The sequence below is a fragment of the Elephas maximus genome, chromosome 9 (genome assembly GCF_024166365.1).
Source record: "Elephas maximus indicus isolate mEleMax1 chromosome 9, mEleMax1 primary haplotype, whole genome shotgun sequence".
NCBI classification, from domain to species: domain Eukaryota; kingdom Metazoa; phylum Chordata; class Mammalia; order Proboscidea; family Elephantidae; genus Elephas; species Elephas maximus.
In genome coordinates, this window is record NC_064827.1 from 61423569 (window position 1) to 61444970 (window position 21402).

At 36.5% G+C, this 21402-nt stretch overlaps 1 protein-coding gene across 4 annotated transcripts in view; it reads right to left on the reverse strand.

The window, feature by feature from the left end:
• PTBP3 (polypyrimidine tract binding protein 3) overlaps positions 1–21402 on the reverse strand; it is a 108085-nt gene that overhangs the window by 12551 nt on the left and 74132 nt on the right. For all 4 annotated transcript variants that reach the window (XM_049895627.1, XM_049895628.1, XM_049895626.1 and 1 more), the window contains 5 exons: positions 16022–16132; positions 14430–14604; positions 3327–3404; positions 1169–1308; positions 891–924 (listed from right to left, as the gene is read on the reverse strand). In XM_049895627.1, coding sequence (XP_049751584.1) covers positions 891–924; positions 1169–1308; positions 3327–3404; positions 14430–14604; positions 16022–16132 — 538 coding nt within the window. The remainder of the gene's footprint in view (positions 1–890; positions 925–1168; positions 1309–3326; positions 3405–14429; positions 14605–16021; positions 16133–21402) is intronic.

The following is a 21402-nucleotide window of genomic DNA, read 5'->3' on the forward strand; positions in this document are numbered from 1 at the left end:
GAACACCATTATGAAGTTTGGAGACTGTACCCACTCCTCACTTATCGATTTACAACAATAGTAAAAAAACTACTATTCAATTATTTTGTGAATTAATGACGTACGTCTGGTAGTAATGAATGCCGAGGTGTGAGACTACAGTAATGCTGGCTGTGATGGTTAAGATTATGTGTCAACTTGGCTGGGCCATGATTCTCAGTGGTTTGGTGGTTACGTAATGAGGTAATCTGGCAGGTACCTAATGATGTAGTTATCTTTCATTTTGTGATCTGACCTGGTCATCCTCCATTTTCGCATAACGCTGATTTTCACATAATGACCTGCTCTTTGGAACCTAACCATGTCGATAAGTGAGGAATGAGTGTATTTTAAAAACATGAATCTCATTACGGCACTCTGCTGCTTAAAACTATTCAATAGCTTTCCATAGTTCTTAGGTTAAAAACCAAACTCTAATAAAGCTTACAAAACCCTGTATGACATTGCCCTATCCATCTGTCCAGCTTCATCACATGTCTCTTTTACACTCTCCCCTGGACTTCCTTCACTTCCATGTATGAGGATTTCTCTCTCTCACCGTTATTACACGTGAAAACACATTTGCCCTCCCTTTTTGCCTGGCTAACTCTTACACATTTTTCGTAAGTGGTCAGGTCTTCCTTGATTCCTCTGCTAAGTTAGGTCCCCCTGTTATATGTTCCCATTACAACCTGTATTTCCCCTATTATGAAGCTATATTGTGACTACCATCTAAGTCTTAGTCACTAACCTCTCCTCAATGTCAAACACACTGCTTAGTATATACAGGTAATCAATAAATACCACTGAATGAACAAATATACTCAATTCACATTTAAAGATAGTATTAAAAATAGCAAAATTGAACTTACCAAATAGGATAAAAAGCCCATGCGGTGTGATAAGCTGTTTGAAAAGGATCACAAAAAACATAAATATCTGACTAAATAAGTAAAAATTTAAAATAAGTTTACTTATAGTGTAATAACAACAGGTGATTTTGTTTAAACCATTGATTTTATATGCTTTTATATATACTAGTAATGAGTTTTAATAATCCTTAAACACTTTAATTTGATTACATCCTTAGATCATAAGCAACTATTCCTTCTCCTGAACACCTATTTAAATATAATACTCTTCAACTCACATCAGGATTGAGATTGGTGACAAGTAGAACAGAATTTCCTGGTATACCACCAGCCCCAGGAATGGTCATCCTTCCAGTGACAGCAGAAGAGGTGATTGCAAGGGGTCCAAGAGCTCCAGGCACAGCAGAGACTGAAAGACCTTTTAAAACATCAAATGCATTTCATATGCTAGTTACCTAAAGAATTATAACACTTAATATAACTTAGCAAATAAATGAAAACAAAAGCACAAATATAGAAGAAAACATGTCATGGCTACCATGAGAATATCAATGGCCAGTTTTCTGCCCTACAGAGTGTGTCTGGAAGTTAAGTTCCTTACTGGTTGACATCATACTTAGTACTTTATTATTTACACAGTACTTTGTAAACTCACTGGTCTGAAAAGCCATTAGACTTTTTTTTGAAGGTCTATAAAAAAAAAAAAAATTTTTTTTTTTTTTTTTAATCAACTACAAGTACAGGCAATCTTTGGGTTATGAGTGTGCAACTTAGGGACAATTTGCCCTTTAATGTTATATAAATTTGCTCTCACTTTGAAATGAATGAACCAACTCCTACTTGCAACAAATTCTTCATCACAATCACCTTCACTTGATGTAAAGTTTTCAAGCTTTTTCTTGCACTAACCCAAACCCAAATCCACTGCCGTCAAGTTGATTCCAACTCATAGCAACCCTACGGGACAGAGCTGAACTGCCCCACAGGGTTTCTGAGGAGTGACTGGTGGATTCAAACTGCTGACCTTCTGGTTAGCAGCTGAGCTCTTAACCGCTGCACTAAAAAAAAAAAAAAAAAAAGCACTAAAGCAAGGCTAAATAAGAACTGTATGTACCTGTTCCAACTTACCTACAAATTTGACTTAAAGACACAGGAATAGATCTAATTTGTAACCCATGGACTGCCTGTACTCCCTTTGTTTCTTGAAACAGATGTATTCTAACACATTTTTATAAAGTAGATGTAATTTTAATATTGACTTCCACCATAAAATCAGATATATTAAGAAATTATCAAAATATCTAAAACGAGGAAAACCATCACTACTTCCAAATGCCTACCAATTAAACTTTTGTATGCTTCAAATAAAAACTATGTATAATGCCTCTATTTTAATGGGATATGTAGAGTAGTCATTTAATTAAACATATATTAAGATGTCTTAAAGCTGCTAAAAAACTAAAATTTAAACTTCAACCTTCATATCACGCTTTCCTTTCGAGTTAACACCATCTTCTTTTTCAAAGAAATAGTTTAAATTCTCAGAATTAGAAGGGTTAGGATATAAAGATTATTGTCAGACGGCAGCTACATTGCAATTTAAAATTAGAGTTATATTCGTGAATCAGTCAGAAGCTGGAAATAATAACATATACGATGGGCTTAACACTATGCCATGCCCCTTAATCACCAACCTCAGAGTGTTACCCTTGGGCACCAGAGACAAGACTACAAGGTAATTTTTTTCTCCTTAAATTATGGTCAAATTAGTTCTTATATTTGGAAAAGAGTGAGAAGCCATTACAAAAGTATTAACCAACTACTATAGCCATCTCCATTAAAGAGGAAAAAAAAATACATACATGTATACACACACATACACACATCTATATCCCCTGAAATAAACAGCATGCATACCCTTTTATGGTGTAATCTGAACTCACTAATGACAAACCAGCTTTCTAAGGAAGGTGAATAGTAAATATTAATTCAAATTATATACTGACTGCATACTACGTATTGAGTTATAATCACAGGCATTGAGAACACAAAGACAAATAAGACACAGGTCTGTTCAATACATAATTGATGGGTTTATCAGCAAAGACAGAAGCTGCTTACACATTTTATATAATAACTCAAAGACAAATCTAAGCTATTTAATGTAGTCAACCTACAGTTATCTGTACCAATGGCAAGTATAAATGATGCAGACCATACAATGGAATTAATAGAGCTGAGACTGGAAACACAGAGAATTCTTCGGAACATACATGGAAGCTGTGCATCACACAACAAGCCACTGCTATGGCTGATGCACACAATGCTCTTACTGTGAATCTTTCAAACATGATACATTTTTTTCATCTTATAAGTTCCTGGAAAAAGCAGAACTCCCTTAAAAAATAATTTTTAATTCAATTTTAAAATAGTCACCTGCAGCTTGAGGAAACCCAATGGCTGGGCCAAATCCAGCAGCCCCTGCATATGGTGAGGAAATTATGCCTGGTGCACCTAATGGGGAAGAGAAGCTAAAATAAGTACATTACCTTCTATAAATGTAGTTATCAAAGCAATACAACACGGCTATATGAGAGTATATCACCGATAAAGACATTCTCTTTTGAGGTAAAACAAAACAAAACCTGTTGCCATCGAGTGGTTTCTGACTCATAGCAATCCTATAGGACAGAGTAGAATTGCCCCATAGAGTTTCCAAGGAATGCCTGGTAGATTCGAACTACTAGCCTTTTGATTAGCAGCTGTTGCTCTTAACCACTACGCCACCAGGGTTTACCTGTTCAACCAAAACAAAAAACAAAAAACCAGGTGATCCCTACTGTATAAGTAAACTGCCTCTGTCAGCTCCAGAGACTAACTCCTCTCAACTGGGTTTAAGTTTTAAGAGTACAGCTTAGCTACCTTGTGGGTTTTTAAAGTTCTGGATTAGGCTGGGACTCTTGGCCTTATTTAGAGCCTTGTTTAAATATGAAAACTATCAAATACTTACTAAATCGTACTTTATGGAGTGCTGGGCTGATAAAAGAAACATGAGGTAAAATACTAGCCTTTGAGAAGCTTACAAACTAAAATGCTCAGGGTCTAGTGGTATAAATGCAAATGTACCGCAAATGGTCTAACAAAAGCCCTGTGAATGAGAGTGCCACTAAAAAGGTAAAAGACAAGATGGAGAGAGCAAAAGGCTGAGCCTGAGATTATCAGCTAGTACGAGAAGGAAGAGCAACATCCTCAGGAAAAGAGAAAAAAAGAAATAGGGAATTATAGTCCCTCAGAATCTAGAAGAAGAGTTTCAAAGCAGGGAGAAGGATATTTCAATAGAAGTCAAAGAGAATGAGAAATGAAAAAGGTAACAGGAATAATAGCTTTACAGCAATAGTGAGAAGTCAGGCTGCAAAAGTCAAAGGGAGGTTTTTTGTTTTTAAATGTTAGGGAGATGTATATTTACAGGCAGAAGTAAGTAGGATATATTTTCCAGAGGAATTAAAAGCTCGTATAATTTTGTTCTCTTCATTAAATTATTTAATGTAATTTGCTAAATATGTAACTGACTTAATTTAACAGTTCAAGAAAATATAAGAGATTCAGGGATAGAGGTAGCAGTGAGAACTGACAGTACATGAAGATACAAAAATTGGGTGTAACTGATGAAATAAGGGAGAATGGCATCCACTCAACAAATATTTACTGAAAACATATTATGAGCCTGTTATAGATTGAACTGTGTTCCCCCAAAAATGTATGTCAATTGGCTAGGCCATGATTCCTAGTATTGTGTGGTTGTCCACCGTTTGGCCATCTGATGTGATTTTCCTATGCCTTGTAAATCCTATACCTCTGTGATGTTAAAGAGGTAGGATTACACACAGTTATGTTAATGGGGCAGGACTCAACCTACAAGATTAGGTTGTATTTTGAGTCAATCTCTTTTGAGATATAAAAGAGAGAATTGAGCAGAGAGGAGGGGGACCTCCTACCACCAAGAATGAAAAACCAGGAGTGGAATGCATCCTTTGGACCCTGGGTCCCTGCGCTAAGAAGCTCCTAGACCAGGGGAAGATTGATGACAAGGACCTTTCCCAGAGCCAACAGAGAGAGAAAGCCTTCCCCTGGAGCTAGCACCCTGAATTCAGACTTCTAGCCTCCTAGGCTGTGAGAGAATAAATTTCTGTTTGTTAAAGCCATCAACTTGCGGTATTTCTGTTATAGCAGCACTAGATAACTAAGACAAAGCCAAAGTTCTTCTAGTGTTGAGGAAGCACTGAAAAAAGAACACAAGAATCTTTGTCCTTGCTAAACTTACATTCAAGTGGGCTCAAGACCATAGATAAAAGGGTTCATCTTTGCACCAGACAGAACTATATTTAAGGCAAAAAGGAGGAAGTTAATGGAAAAGATAAAAAGAATTTAGCAAAAGGCTTCAAGATAGGTATAAGCAACTAGGGAACTTTATGCAAGAAAGTCCAATTAATTAAACATGAGGGAAGGTACGGTAGATTGTATTACTGGTGCCAGGTGTTTGCTTGCTCCCTGCCCAACCTTCCATATAACCCTAGCCAGTCACTGACTTGCAGTGCCTCCTGCAATTCATACCGGGCTTGATCATGTGACATGTTTGACCAAGGAATACAAGCAGACATGACGTAAGTCAACTCTACAGAGATGCTTTAAGAGGCATTCTGAGTTTACACCAGCTCTCTTATTCTTTTCTCTCTGCCACAAGAATGCCATGTCTCAAATACAGGTGACACCGTCAGCCTGGGGCCTAGATGAAAAAGACATGTGGAGGAGAATTGCAACACCTGACTCAGAACTGCCAGTAAGTCGTGTGAGAGAAATAAATGTTAATCACTGTAAACCACTGAGATTGGTGGGGAAGGGAGTAGTTTTTAAATCCTGCCAAGACAGTAATACAGGAAGTTATGAGGGGAGGATGAAGCAGAAGATTAAAAGTAGGTATTAGAGAAATGGTCAGAGTAGGTCTAAGAAGGCAGCATGAGTAAAACCTCTCTGAAGATATCTAGGGGAAAAGCACCCCAGGCAGAAGGAATAGCCAGTGGAGTAACTGGAGGTGGGAACATACCCGGCACATGTGAGAAACAGTAAGCATGTCAGTATGGTGAACAGAAGGAGTAAGGGGGGAGAGTCAAAGAAAATGACATCAAAGAGGTAAAAGTGGGGTGAATGGTATAGGCCCTTGCAATCCAATTTTAGGACATGCGAGTTTATGCTGAAAGAAATGGGGAGCCTTTTGGGGGTTGTCAGAATCACAGTGAAATGATTTGACTTATTTTTCTTTTCTAATTTAGATGTAATAAACTGTACATACATACAAGGGTACAATATGATGAGTTTGACATGTTTACACATGTGAAACCATCATTACAACCAAGATACGAACACTGTCAACACTCCTGAAAATTTCACGTCCCTTTGCAATCCATTTAACCCTCTAAACTTTGTCCCCAGGCAACCACTGATCTACTTTCTGTCACTATAAATTAATTTACATTTTACAGAATTATATATACAAAGAATCATACAGTAGGTATTCTTTTTCTGTCTGGTTTCTTTCTTTCAACATGTTTTTTTGGACTTCTTTCATTTGGCATAATGTTCTTGCACTTATCAATAGTTCATTCCTTTATATTGCTCAGTAATATTTCACTGCATGGATATAAAAAACATTTTATTTATCCACCCACTTGTTAATACCCAGGAGTAGAACGGCTAGGTCATTTTGCTTTTTAAGAGAAACTGCCAAACTCTTTTCCAAAGTGGCTGTACCATTTTACACTGCCATCAACAGGGTATGAAAGTTACAGATCCTCTACATTGCTGGAAGGGTCAGTTTTTTCATTTTAGCCATTCTAATAGGCATGGAGTAACACTATATTGTGATTGTGATGGTTAAGATTGTGTGTCAACTTGGCTGGACCACGATTCTCGGTGTTTTGGCAGCTGTGTAACATTGTGATCGCTTTCGTGTTGAAATCTGATCCGTGGTCACCCCCATAACGGAATCTGCTGAGTGGTACCGGTCGGGGTGGGGCCTGTGGCAGCCCCTCAGCCTTCATCTCTCCACTATCCGTCACTAACCTCCTTCCTGCTCGCCTTCCAAAGGTTGTTAGCTTGTTCTGGGTCCAGCAGCTGTCTCTTGTCTGACCTCTGGTTCTTGGAACTTGAGCTAGTAGCTACCTGTTCACCTTGGGATTCACCTATCTTCACAGCCTGCAAGCAAGAGTCCTGCTCCTCAACCTGTTTATCTTGGGTTCACCAGCCCCTGCGGCTAAATGACTCAGGAGAAACCCTGTGGTCTTGCCTGCCCATGTTGGGGATTCCTTGACTGTCACAACCTATGTGCGGGATCCCTGCTCTCCAACCTGCTCATCTTGGGTTCAGCAGCTTCTGTGGCTCTGTGAATTGGGAAAAGACTCTTATCCTGATCCAAAGACTTGGGATGTTCCAACCCCTACAATCGCATGAGCTGTTTCCTTAATATAAATCTCTATATATTTATACGCATTACTGGTGTTGCTTCTCTAGAGAGCCCAGCCTAAGACATTGATTATTATTTGCATTTCCTGATGACCAGCGATGCTGAGCATCTTTTCATGTGCTTATTGCCATTTGTGGAAACCCTGGTGGTGTAGTGGTTAAGTGTTACACACCTGCTAACCAAAAGAGTGGCAGTCTGAATCCACCAAATGCTCCTTGGGAACTCTATAGGACAGTTCTACACTGTCCTATAGGGCAGCTGTGAGTCAGAATCAGCTCGATGGCAACGGGTTTGTCTTTTTTTTTAATTGCCATTTGTACACCATCTTTGGTAAAGTACCTCTCCAAATCTTTTGCCCATTTTTTAAACTGGTCGTAGCTTTCTTTTTATTGAACTGTCAAAAATCTGTTGCCATCGAGTCAGTTCTGACTCATAGCAATGCTATAGGACAGAGCAGAATTGTCCCCACAGGGTTTCCAAGGCTGTAATCTTTACAGGGAAGAAGTACAACCAGAATGCTTCTTAGAAGCAAAGATGGTGAGACTATGTCTCACATACTTTGGACATGTTATCAGGAGGGAGCAATTCCTGGAGAAGGACATCATGCTTGGTAAAGTAGAGGGTCAGTGAAAAAGAGGAAGATGCTCAACGAGATGGATGGACACAGTGGCTGCAACAAAGGGCTCAAGCATAAAGATTGTGAGGATGGCGCAGGACCAGCAGTGTTTCGTTCTGTTGTACACAGGGTTGTGATGAAAAGGAACCATCTGGATGGCACCTAATAATGATAATAATCTTTACAGAAGCAGAATGCCATACATCTTTCCTCCACAGAGTGGCTGGTGGGTTCAAACTGCCAACCTGTCAGTTAGCAGCTGAGAGCATTTAACCACTGTGCCAGCAGGAACCCTTTTTAATTGAACTGTGAAAGTTCTTTTTTTGATATAAATCATTTGTCTGATATATGGGTTATAAATATTTTTTTCCAAGTTTGTGGCTTACCTTTTGGTAAAACTTAAGAAATTTTGATGTACAATATCAATTATTTCTTTATATGGTTTCTGCTTTTTATGTTCTAGTAAGAAATTTTAAAGGTTTAAGTTTTACATTTAACTCTAAGATCCATTTCCAGTTAATCTGTCAGTACGGTGTAAGGTAAGGATCAATGTTTCCCCTCCTACTCTCAAATACAGACATCCAGTTGTACTAGAACCATTTGTTTAAAAGATTTTCCTTTCCCTATTGAATTATATTCGTAATTTGCGTGTCTATTTCTAGATTATCTATTCTGGTCCATTAATCTATATATCTATCCTTTTGCCACTACCAAAGTGTCTCAATTACTCCAGCTTTATGTTAAAGCTTGAAATAAAATGAAAAAAAAAAAAATGTATTGCTTTGGCTATTCTAGATGCTTTCTTTTTCCATTTCTGTATAAATTTTCCCGTTGCCATCGAGTCAATTCTGACTCATAGCAACCCTAAAGGACAGAGGAGAACTGCCCCATAGGGTTTCCAAGGAGTGCCTGGTGGATTTGAACTGCTGAACTTTTGGTTAGCAGCTGTACCACTTAACCACTATGCCTCCAGGGTTTCCTATTATCCTCATATTATAGATGTGCATAGAGGTGCAGAAAAGTTAAGTAATTTGCCTAAGGTAACACAAGTCGTAAGTAATGGATTCAGAGTTAGAATACAAAAAGTATGGTCCATAAGCACTATGCTATGCTATATGAAATAAAAAGCGTGAAGTTCTTAGAAATAAATCTAACAAAAAATATGCAATCTTTATGGGGAAAAGTCACAAAATTTTACTGAAAGACATTAAAAAAGACCCACACAAATGGAGAGGTATACAGTGTTCAAAGACTAAAAGGCCCTATGAAAAAGATTTTAACTATCTTCTAACCGATTTATAAATTCAATGTAATCTCAAGAAAAATCTCAATAGCTTTTTGTTTGAGGAACTTAACAAGTTGATACTAAAATTCATATGAATTCCAAATGGTGAAGAATTGCCAAAATACTCATAAAGAACAAGATAAAAAGATTTACTGTGTATCAAGACTTGTGGTAATGACAAAGGGAAAGATACCTAGATTAACGGAAGAATGCCCAGAAAAACAACCACACATTTATGTAAATTCAATACATGACAAAAGTGGCAGTGTTGATCAGTAAAGGACTGACTTTTCAATAAACAGTGCTAGAAGAACTGACTACCCATGTGAAAAAAATAAAACCAGATCCCCATCTCATACCATATACAAATTCCTGGTGGACTATGTATCTAAATTAGAGAAAAAACAGCAAGTAGCTTTAAATTAAAAACTATTTTTACTTAAAAATGATATTTATATATAATCATAATCCCCTAATGAAAAACAGAGCTACAAACAAATATTAAGATCAAGTCAGTGGTATGAGTTAGCAATTCTAAATCTACTTTTTGTATATTCTAAGATTGAACAAATAAGTAAATATGTTGAGGATAATGGGAACCAGCTTTTTCAATCTTAGAGAAGAGAGTTACTAATGTGAAAGGGTACTGGATTGAAATGGGAGGTATCAGCTTAAAAGTGTGATTTTTTTTCTTAAACACACACACACACACAGAGAGATTTATGAAACACACATATCCTAGCTGTGTCTGTTAGAGTGCCTAGAAGCAACGATGCCCCATTAGCAATGGGCATACCTAATGCCTAGATACTGATTTCTAATATACTATTTCCCACTGAAAGGAACCAGGCTGGGTTTCTTGGAGTAACGGCTGACTCCAGGGCTGGGGCAGGGAAGGTGAAGAAGATTGGAATATCTTCTGCCAAAAAGTAAGTTAGTGCTCAATGATAAGGATATGTCAAAAGGACACATAGGCCAGTGTGGACGGGCTCCCATTGGCCAAATCTTTGACAATTTGGACATTAAAATGAATAATGATAACAGGAAATTATAACTCAACCCACAGGATAAAATAAGAATCTATGAGTTCATACTGACATGAATAAATAAATAAATGGGAGGAAAAAATGACAGAAAAGTTCTTCTTTATAACAGAATGCCAGCTAATAAATGTAGAAGGCATAATGGGATTAATACATCACCACATAGCAGCCATCACAGTATATGATTCTGACAATCAGTGTTAAAAGTGAAGAGAAACAGAATTTCTACTTACGTAGTCTTCAAGTATTTCCCTATAAATTAACCGCAAAGGGAAAAAATAGTAACTTTAAAGGGAAGAAACCTGGAAAATACTACCTTAATCAAGTGATCAAAGTTAACATCACAAAGAATAGGATAAATCAACATGATGTGATGTCTCCTGATGTAATAAACTTAAAAAAAAAAAAAAAAGGTATCACTTCTGTGGTATTTCTGACAAAAAATGCAAAATACCGATGAGGGAAAATCAGACATCCATATTTAAGAGATATTCTACAAAATTACCCCGCACATTCTTCAAAAATGCAAAGGCCATAAAAGACAAAGAATGACGAAACGTTCCATATTAAAGCACTCTTAAGGGACAATAACAAATGAATTAGCTTGATATCAGTTTGTATTCTTGCCAGAAAAAAATTCTGTTATAAAGGACATTTCACAACTGGCAAACACTTAAAAACTTTTATAGGTTAGATAGTAGAATCGTATGAATGTTAACTTCCTGATTTTAATAAAATGAACAGTATTTAGGTAAGAATGTTCTTGTTCTTAGAAAATACACACTGAGTATTCAGAAGTAAAGGTGTCATGCCTGCAACCTACTCTCAAATGGTTCGGGAAAATGGAAATGTACATATATTTACTTGTACACAGAGATATGTGCATATATTATACATATATACATGCACATACAATCAAAGAGACGATAAAGCAAATGTGGCACAATGTTAATGACTGGAAAATCTGAATGAAGGGCATAAGGGAGTTCATTGTACTATCACTGCAACTTAAATTATTTCAAAATAAAGTTACTAAAATACTACAAAACTTTAGAATATGAGTAGATATCTTTATGATCTCAGGGCAACAGATTTTTTAAGATATCAGAAAAACATAAACGAAATGACAAATGGACTTGACTAGATAAAAATATCATGAAGTAAATAAAGCATTAAGTCACAAATTGGGAAAAACTATCTGTAACACACACAACCAAAAAAGGACTAGTATAAGAAATTTTTTTTTTATAAGAAATACACAAAGAATTCCTACAAAATCAACAAGAAAAAACAAGAATCCAAACACAATAATAGGCAAAAGATCTGAAAAGAAAATTCTTGAGGATGGCCAATAAGCAAAAGTATGTTCAACCTCATTTAGTAATCAGAAAAACACTTAAGAATCATAGCCATATGTATGAGTATGGATGAATTTCCCCCCAAAAAATGTTAAGTTAAAGAAAGAACATGCAAAAGAAAATAGCATGATTCCATTTACATAAAACCCTAAAGAGATGTGAAAATTTTACCCTTTCATTGCCCATGGTACTTATAGTGATCACTTTTTCAGCCTCTGGGGTTTATTGGGACGCTCTTTTCCCACTGACAGCACATGCTGCCACAAGGTGGGGGCCTTTATGACTGTCTGAAACCAAAGAAATGGGTGTGTGCTGCAAATTACTGTTTTTTGTATGAGGTGAAAGGAGCCCTGGTGGCACAGCAGTTAAAGCATTCAGCTGCTAACTGAAGGGTCAAGCACTTGGAACCCACCACTAGCAACTCCACAGGAGAAAGATGTGGCAGTCTGCTTCCATAAAGATTCACAACCTTGGAAACTCTATGGGGCAGCGTACTCTGTTCTACAGGGTTGCTATCAGTCAGAATCAACTCGACAACAATGGGTTTAGTCTTGGGTTTGGTATGAGATGATGCCAAATCGGTATTTTTTTAATGTAAAATATGAGTTTTGAAAATTTTTTATGTGGTATACATATGTGCCTCTGGGCTCCAGGGATAGGATTAGGGGCACACATATATACCACTGTACTCTGAAGGTAGGATTGTGAGAGTGGGAAAGAAAAAAAATCCACACTACCTATCAAAAATTCAGACACACTCAATGATTCACTATGCTTCCATTAATTAAAACACACAGTATCAACAAAAAATTCTAGGCAGGAAATAATTGGGTTCTGAAAGGGTTAAAAAGTACCATTTACAGCTGCATAAATACATGGTTAAAAAACAAAACAAAGGGAAAAAAAGAGAATGGGTATCATCAAATTTGGGACTATGGTTACCTTGGGACAGGGAGAACAGAAACGCAACCGATGAGGAGGGGCACAGTGGGTGCTTCTTCAGTATGTGCAAGTATTCCATTTCTTAACCCAGGAGATAATTACATGGGGGATTCAGAAATATAGTTACAGGTTTTAGAAGCTTTTCTATAGGTATAATACAGATTACTAAACACAGGGACAGACTGCTTATGACCCAGTCCCAAGAACTTCACAGGATAACTTTTAAACAGACCTTTAAACCACTTCTAAAGAGCGAGAAAGAGCAACCAGTAAGGTAGAAAGTCAGGAGTGTGGTATTCAGAAGCCACACAAGAGAAACAAGTGGGAACAGTGAACTGTGTTAAATACTAGCGAGAGGCAGAGTAGATAAACTTTCAAACAATACAAAAAGTATTGCTCTCTGTTTGATGAATCATTTAGCTTAGGATGTACTCATTATTTTGCAATGACTAAGGATGTATGTATAACACAATGAAAAAGGATATGAACATTCTGATATTTTATATTCAGAAACCAAAATTTTTTACCACATTTTTAAAGTATCCTCCTCCTGCAACGCAGAAAATTAATTACGCGAACAGTGTCTTCAATTGTTCTAGTAAGTGCAGTTCTGCATTCGATAGCCAAGTTCTGGCAGACTTGAATGATGGCCCCAATTTCTATTATTTGCTATCGAGATAACAATGACAAAGACCACTGGCTCTGCCAGATGGGCCACAAAAATTAGGTGGTGTAACAAATATAAAACACAAACATTTGGTTAAACAGGCCAAAATTTCAGCAATTTTAGGAACATGTACTACACAATTTAACTTGACCATTTTAGTTACAAATTAAAAAAAAAAAAAAGCTTTTACTTTAAAATAAAGTTGCAAAGTATTTTCTAGAAAATTTTGGACAACCATGTGGCCATAGTGGTTCTTTCATTTTCTCACCTGAAAATTGAAGATGAACTAAATACTAGTTACGGTCTCATTTAATAATAACATTTTCTGGAATAATTTGAGAAAGAAAAATCAATCCTAAAGGGTAATAAAATTTATATAGCCTTATCTAAATAATAAACTACACTTCTGAGACCTATAAAACCAAGAAGCAGCATACATTAACCTAAAGATGTAGCTAACTGTGCCATCATTGCTTTTTCCTTTATATAAAGATTTTTCTTAAAATGTATAAACATATTGAAAACTAATTATAAAAATGAGGAAGAAAGTTCCTCAAAGCTACATTTAAAGAGACAATTTAGAAAGCTATATTTTCATTAATGTGAAAACGCAACTTCACACAAACTTATTAAGATAAAGATTTTCATCTCTAACATTTAAAAAACAAAAATAAGCTCTCTTTTTTTGAATAAAGACTTAATTTAGGCTTCATTTTAAAAATATTATTCTACTTAAAAGGGGGAAAATATTTTTTCAAGAGCATGTAGGGCAAAACTCTCTTGGCTATAAACCAACATATTTAAATCAATACTTTAATATATAAGACTATTAATTTGAAGCAAATGGTTGTGTGGTTTATAAAAAATGAGTAATATTAATGTTAGAAAATGAATTTGTAACTGAATTTCAGAATCCACTTATTTTGCCAACTAATAAAAACTCCTGATGTTAAGATTTAACTGATGGAACACATTTTGTTCTAGGATTCTTGCTTTCTTTTAGAAATTCCGAGAGACCAAGGAGAAAAAGACTAATTGACACACAGGGATTAATAAATGAAACATGTATCTTCAGAAAATTTGCTTGGTGACATAAAAAGCAACTACTCACCAAAAGCAGCAGCCATAGGGGGTTCAAGAGATGGTTGGCCATCACCAGTAGGAAGGTCTAAGCGAGTGAAGTCTCTGCTTTTGTCATTATTATATTTCACATTAAGGCTGGTGAGCTTGGAGAAGTCAATACGCAGAGTGCAGCATGCATTATAGATATTCTGGCCATCCAGAGCCTAAAGCATGTAAGAAAGGGGCTGATGTTTTCACAAGACGACAACACTGATAAATCAAGTAGCCTCTACTTTCACACAGAGTGGCAATCAGGTGTAAGGCAGAAAGCAATGGACTAAAAACCAAAGACCTAGGCTTACTTTTACTTCTGTCACTGAGAAGAAAAAGACAATTTCTAAGTTTCCACTTTTTCATCTGTAAAATGAAAATATCACCAATCTTTCCTATACATGCCTGTGGTAAAACCAAATGAGAGAGGAGAAACAGAAAAGTCTGGAAAACCATTGGGTATTATATAAAAATATTAGCTATTATTATTTCACTTGCAGCAAATGTTTAAAGACAGTTTAATTTTACATTTCATCTTAATTCATTTGGTTATGTTTACATGGGTTTGAAAGAAACAAAGACTTTGTAAATGGTACTTGTCAGAGACACGAAATCTTATCTACTACTTATTTTCTTTTGCCTTGTAAATTTATTTTATAACACTTTGAATAATAACTAAGCTGAGGGAAATCTGGAGTCACTTCTGACAAAAGACCAAAGATCTGTAATCCTTTCACTCTGCAATAACAAAAATTTAACACAGAAATATTTGTAGCCACAATGACTTTCAAAAATGCTTAAATTTATAAAAATAGATACTAGAAACCAAAGCACGTAAAAATAAAATAAAATAAATATACAAAAAACCCTGACTTTTCATAATAGTCACTGGCAAATATCCCACCATAAAGGTACAAAATAATGTATCCAGGCAGATGGTACAGCAAATACAAAGGAAACATTCCTAATCATTTGTACAGTGTACAAATGTAGTATAAACCTTAGTCCCTATCTTTAGGAAGAAATTAGAAACAGTTCAGATACCAATATAAGACTAAAGCATTAAGGTAGAGGCTAGATCTCAACAGACAGGAACAATGGGTCAAACATAACCAAAGAGAACGTAATGTTTTGTATTTTGTCAAAAGAGTCAAGTGTTCATGTACTAAAAATAAGGACAACATGAACTGACAGTGGCATATTTTCTAAGACTTAAAAAATCTTTACCAATTTAGAGCTCAATAGGAATCAACAGTGAACATGGTTACAAAAAGTGAAATCAATCAACCTTTGGCTGATTTAATAGAAGTAAATGAAGGCACAAGGGCAAAGATAATTCTACTTTATTAGATTACATAAGGAGTACTGTGCTCAGTTCTAGCCTTTAAATATGACAAATAGGAATGGGTTCCAGATATGTGAAAGATGATGAGAAATGAAACCACGTCATACGAAGAAAGAAGAAGTAATGCTTAAAAAAGAATACCTAGTAAGACAAGGTAAGAAAGAAGACATGATGGGTTCCTTCAGATATCACTGAGGTAAATAATTAATAACTGAAAAATGAAAAGTAAATATGGTCACAATTACCATTCTGGCATAATGTGCATTCACTGGGTCAGCATACTGAAGCAAAGCTTGAAACTGATTATTCTTTGTAAAGGTGATAATCTTCAAGACTGTGCCAAATTTAGAAAATATCTGAAAAAAAGTTCAGATTAGGTTAAATTTGAGGAAAATATTAAACAAAATAACCTTATAAATACAATTTGATTTATGGATCCATTTTAAAATAAAAATAAACTTTCTCTATTAAAACTGTTGGCACACATTTCACCAAAGAGGACATGCAAATAGCCACCAAACACATAAAAAGATGCTTAATGTCATTAGTCATCGGAGAGATGCAAATCAAAACCACAAAGATACCATTTCACCCCTACTAGGACAACTAAGATTAAAAAAACAAAACAGAAAACAACAATTGTTAGTGAGGATGCGGGGAAACTGGGACTCTTATCCATTGCTGGTGGGGATGCAAAATGGTACAGCCGATGCAGAGAAGTGTGGTGGTTTCCTCAAAAAATAAAAATAGATCTTCCATATGACCCAGCAATTCCACTCCTAGGTATATACCGAAAAGACTTGAAAGTAGAGACTCAAAAAGTGACTTGTACACCAGTATTCATCACAGCACTATTCACAGTAGCCAGAAAGTAGAAATGACCTAAGCGCCCATCAAGAGATGAATGTATAAAGAAAATGTGGGACATACATACAATGGAATACTACTCTGTCCGTAGAAGAAACGAAGTCTTGATACATACTACAACATGAATGGAGCTTGAAGACATTATACTGCATGAAATAAGCGTAATGTATGAAGAAAAGAACTTTTCTTCATCAGGAAGTGAGGTTGGAGAGGTAAGCCAGGGAGACTGTATGTTATATCAAGGAGCTTGGATTTTACCCTACAGATAGTGGGGAGGTAGTGGAGAAAGTAAGAGGGGAAAATATAATCTGCCCTGATGGTGCAGTGGTTAAAGAGCTACAGCTGCTAACCAAAAGGTTGATGCTTCAAACCCACCAGCTGCTCCCTAGAAACCCTACGGGGCAGTTCTACTCCATGAGTTGGAATCGACTCAATGGCAATGTGTTGTTTTTTTTTTTTAATTTTTGTTCCACTTTAGCTTTTTGGTGCTAAAGTGGAACACCTATTACAAAAGCGTTGGTAACCAGGGGTCTGTCAGGAAGCCTTCCCCTCTATTCCCCTTCCTTCTCGAAGGTACTTCAAAGAGGCCTTCCCTGACCACTCTCACATCATCCCAACTTGCACTCAGGCTCACCATCACCCTTTACTGTCTTTTATTTTTATTCATAACTTTGTTTTCCCACCAAATGTTCTATTACTTGTTTGCTTATTTGTTTACTGTCTGTCTGTCTTCATAAGGGCAGAAACAGTTGTCTGTTTTGTTCACTGCTGAATTCCCAGTGCTTAGAACAGTACCTGACAAACAATAGATGCTCTGTGACTATTTGACTGAGCAACAGACTTTTAGGTGAACTCCTTCTAGTTCCTCTACAGAAATCTCAAGAAGTAGATGCTGATTCACAGCGTGAAACAGTTGATTTATATGACTCTTCCACTCCTTTCCTATTATTTAACCACACTATCTCTTAAAAAACAACAAAAAACAAACCCAGTGCTGTCAAGTCAATTCCGACTCATAGTGACCCTACAGGACAGAGTAGAACTGCCCTATAGAGTTTCCAAGGAGCGCCTGGCGATCTTATACCATCAATTAATTCCTATTTTAGTACTGTGCCATTTACAACATGCTATAAAATAAGTTAAATATCTGAGTGCCCACTCTGCACCCCTACTCTAAGCCATGCATGTGGCGTACGTGTTGAATGTTTAAAATCTTAGAGTTAACTTTGTCATCATTTTTGTGCCAACAGTTTTTTTCTAAAGAAAATGAGGTAGTTAAAAACAAAAAAAAAGTTGCTGTTCAGTCAGTTGGATTCCCCATGTGTATCAGAATACAAATGTGCTCAAGAGGGTCTTTTTAAAATAATTGATTTCATTTTTCTTCTGTTCTTGAGAATATGTACAGCAAAAAACACACCAATTCAAATTTTTACATATACAATTTAGTGATGTTGATTACATCCTTCAAGTTGTGCAACCATTCTCACCCTCCTTTTGAGCTGTTCCTTACTCATTAACATAAACTCACTGTCTCTGAGATGGATCTACCTGGGTGCTTTTTAAAACTTGAGATTTGAGGGGTCCCTAGGTAGTGCAAGAACAGCCCTGGTGGTGTAGTAGTTAAAGCTGTAAGCTGCTAACTGAAAGGCTGGCAGTTCAAACCCACCAGCCGCTCCAAGGTAGAAAGATGTGGTAGTCTGCTTCCGTAAAGATTTACAGTCTTGGAAACCCTATAGGGCAGTTCTACCCTATCTCATAGGGTCACTATGAGTTGGAATCGACTTGATGGCAACGGGCTTGGTTTTTAAAATAAATTTGTTATTTAACTGAAATGTGACTTCTGGGAGTGGTTTCTGTTCCAAGTTTAAAGGGTGTCTCAGGGCAACAATCTTGGGATTCCTCTGGTCTCCACCAGTTCAGTAAGTCTGGCCTTTTTTTAAGAATGTTAGTTTTGTTCTATGTTTTTCTCCCATTCTACCTATTGTGTCCCTAGTCAGAACAGTCAGTAGTAGCCAAGCAACCACCTAGTTCTTCTGGTCTCTTGATAGATGGGGCCGTGGTTTGTTTGGGCTATTAGTCCCACAGAGTAGTTTTTTCTCTGAGTCTTTCGTTTCCTTCTTTCTCTTTTGCTCTAGACGAGTAGAGACCAATAGTTATATTTTAATGGCCGCTTGCAAGCTTTTAAGATACCAGACGGTACTCACCAGGCTAGGATGTAGAACATAAACTTTGTTATGCCAATTGACTGAGTTGTCCCATGAGACTACAGCCCTACGTCTTTAAACCCAGTAAATTTATCCAGTGAGGTGTTTGGTTATGTCTAGGAAGTATTCAGAACCATGCCCCCTATGTGTTTTATTATATATATTTGAACACAGACAGTCCCTGACTTATGACATATTCAAGTTACGATGAACCACACTTATGATGGTTGTTTTTTTTTTTTTTGGTATATTTCATTGTTAGTAATATGTACTATATACAATGTTGCAGCATGTAATCTGCTGATGTTATCATTCCCAGATGTTCACTGTTATGATTTATAAAGATACTGATAATAAAAGGCAATAATAATGAAAACTAAAAAAAAAAAGCATTCAACTTATGTCAGAATCAACTTATGATGGAGTTGTCGGTCTGAAACCCCATCGTAAGTTGGTGACTACCTGTATATATGCAGCACAAACATGTATATAGTTATGTCTAGAGATACACCTATATGTGCACATGTATGTACATACATATACCCTCCTACACACACAGGCATATTTATCTATGTAACCACATAGATAAATATGGTTGGTATTGCTGTTGTTGTAAAATTGTGTATGTTACAGCATTTACCAAAAATGTCTCTTATTATTGTGTACTTCGCAGTGTCATCATTTACCTTGGTCAAGTTGTGCGGACTTTAACCCACGTTCGGTATTGCCTATCACCAAAAATAACAAGTGTCTACTATCTAGAACGTCCTTTTCTGTATATATACATATTCTTTTTATAAAAGTGAGATCATACAATATTTGTCCTTTTGTGACTGACTTATTTCACTCAGCATAATACCCTCCAGAATTCCATGTTATGTTTCAAGAACTCATCAATTATTCTTTATAGCTGCATAGTATCCCATGGTATGTATGCACCACATTTTGTTTATTCATTCATCTGCTGGTGGGCACTTACATTGTTTCCATCTTTTTGATACTGTGAATAATGCTGCAACAAACATAGGTGTGTATGTCTATTAGTGTCACTGCTAGTATATCTCTAGGGGTGGAATTGCTGGATCATAAACCCTGGTGGCACAGTGGTTAAGAGCTACAGCTGCTAACCAAAAGGCCAGCAGTTCAAATCCACAAGGCACTCTCTGGAAACCCTATGGTGCAGTTCTACTCTGTCCTATAGGGTCACTGTGAGTCAGAATCAACTCAATGGCAATGGGTTTTTTCTTTTGGTTTTTAAGGTATTTTTATTTCTAGCTTTTTGAGGAAGTGCCATACCATTTTTCATAGTGGTTCTACCATTTTACAATCCCACCAGGAGTGGATCAGGGTTCCAATCTCCCCAAAACCTCACTAGCATTTGTTGTTTTGTTTTGATCAGTGTACTTCTGCAAGGGTGAGATGGTATGTCACTGTAGTTTTGATTTACATCTCTCTAATGGCTAATGGGAAACCCTGGTGGCGTAGTGGTTAAGTGCTACGGCTGCTAACCAAAGGGTTGGCAGTTCGAATACACCAGGTGCTCCTTGGAAACTCTATGGGGCAGTTCTCCTCTGTCCTATAGGGTCGCTATGAGTCAGAATCGACTCAACGGCACTGGGTTTGGTTTTGGAATGGCTAATGATCACAAGCATCTTTTCATGTGTTTGCTGGCTGCTTGAATGTCTTCTTTGGTGAAATGTCTGCTCATGTCCTTTGCTCATTTCTTAATTGTATTGTCTTTCTGTTGTTAAGTTGTTGAAGTTTTCTATGTATTTTAGAGAGTAGACTCTTATCAGGTATGTTGTTCCCAGCCTGTAGGTTCTCATCTTGCTTTTGGTAGTCTTTTGATCAGCATAAAAATGTTTATGAGGTCCCAGTTATCTAATTTGTCTTCTGTGGTTCGTACATTTGTAATTGTGATCAATAATCTATTTCTAAAGAAAATTAGGTCCCATGGTTTTGTCCCTATATTATCTTTCAAGTGCTTTATAGTTTTAGCTTTAACATTTAGGTCTTTGATCCATTTTTGAGTTAGTTTTTATGCACAGTGTGATGTATGGATCCTGTTTCATTCTTCTGCAAATGGACATCCAGTTTTGCCAGCACCATCTGTTAAAGAGACTGTTTATTCTCCATTGAATGAACTTTGACACTGTGTCAAAAATTAGCTGCCCAGAGACGAATGCATTTACTTCTGGGTTCTCAATCCTATTCCATTGGACTATATGTCTGTCTTTGAACCATAGCCAGGCTGTTTTGATTACCATGGCTGTATTGTATGTTTTGAAATTGGGAAGCATGTGACCTCCTCCTTTCTTCTTCTTCTTCAATATTGCTTTGGCTATTTGATGCCTCTTTTATATGGATTTATTTTTATTAATTACAAAGTCTTTGACTCTATTTCCTGATCATATTTATTTTGCCTTCTTAAACAAACACACACTCAACCCTAGATGTCTCTTGTGTATTTTCATCTTTTCAGACTATTAAAAAAAAAAAAAAAAAACCAGACTGTAAAGTAGGACTAAAAAAGATACTAAAGATTAATTTCTGGC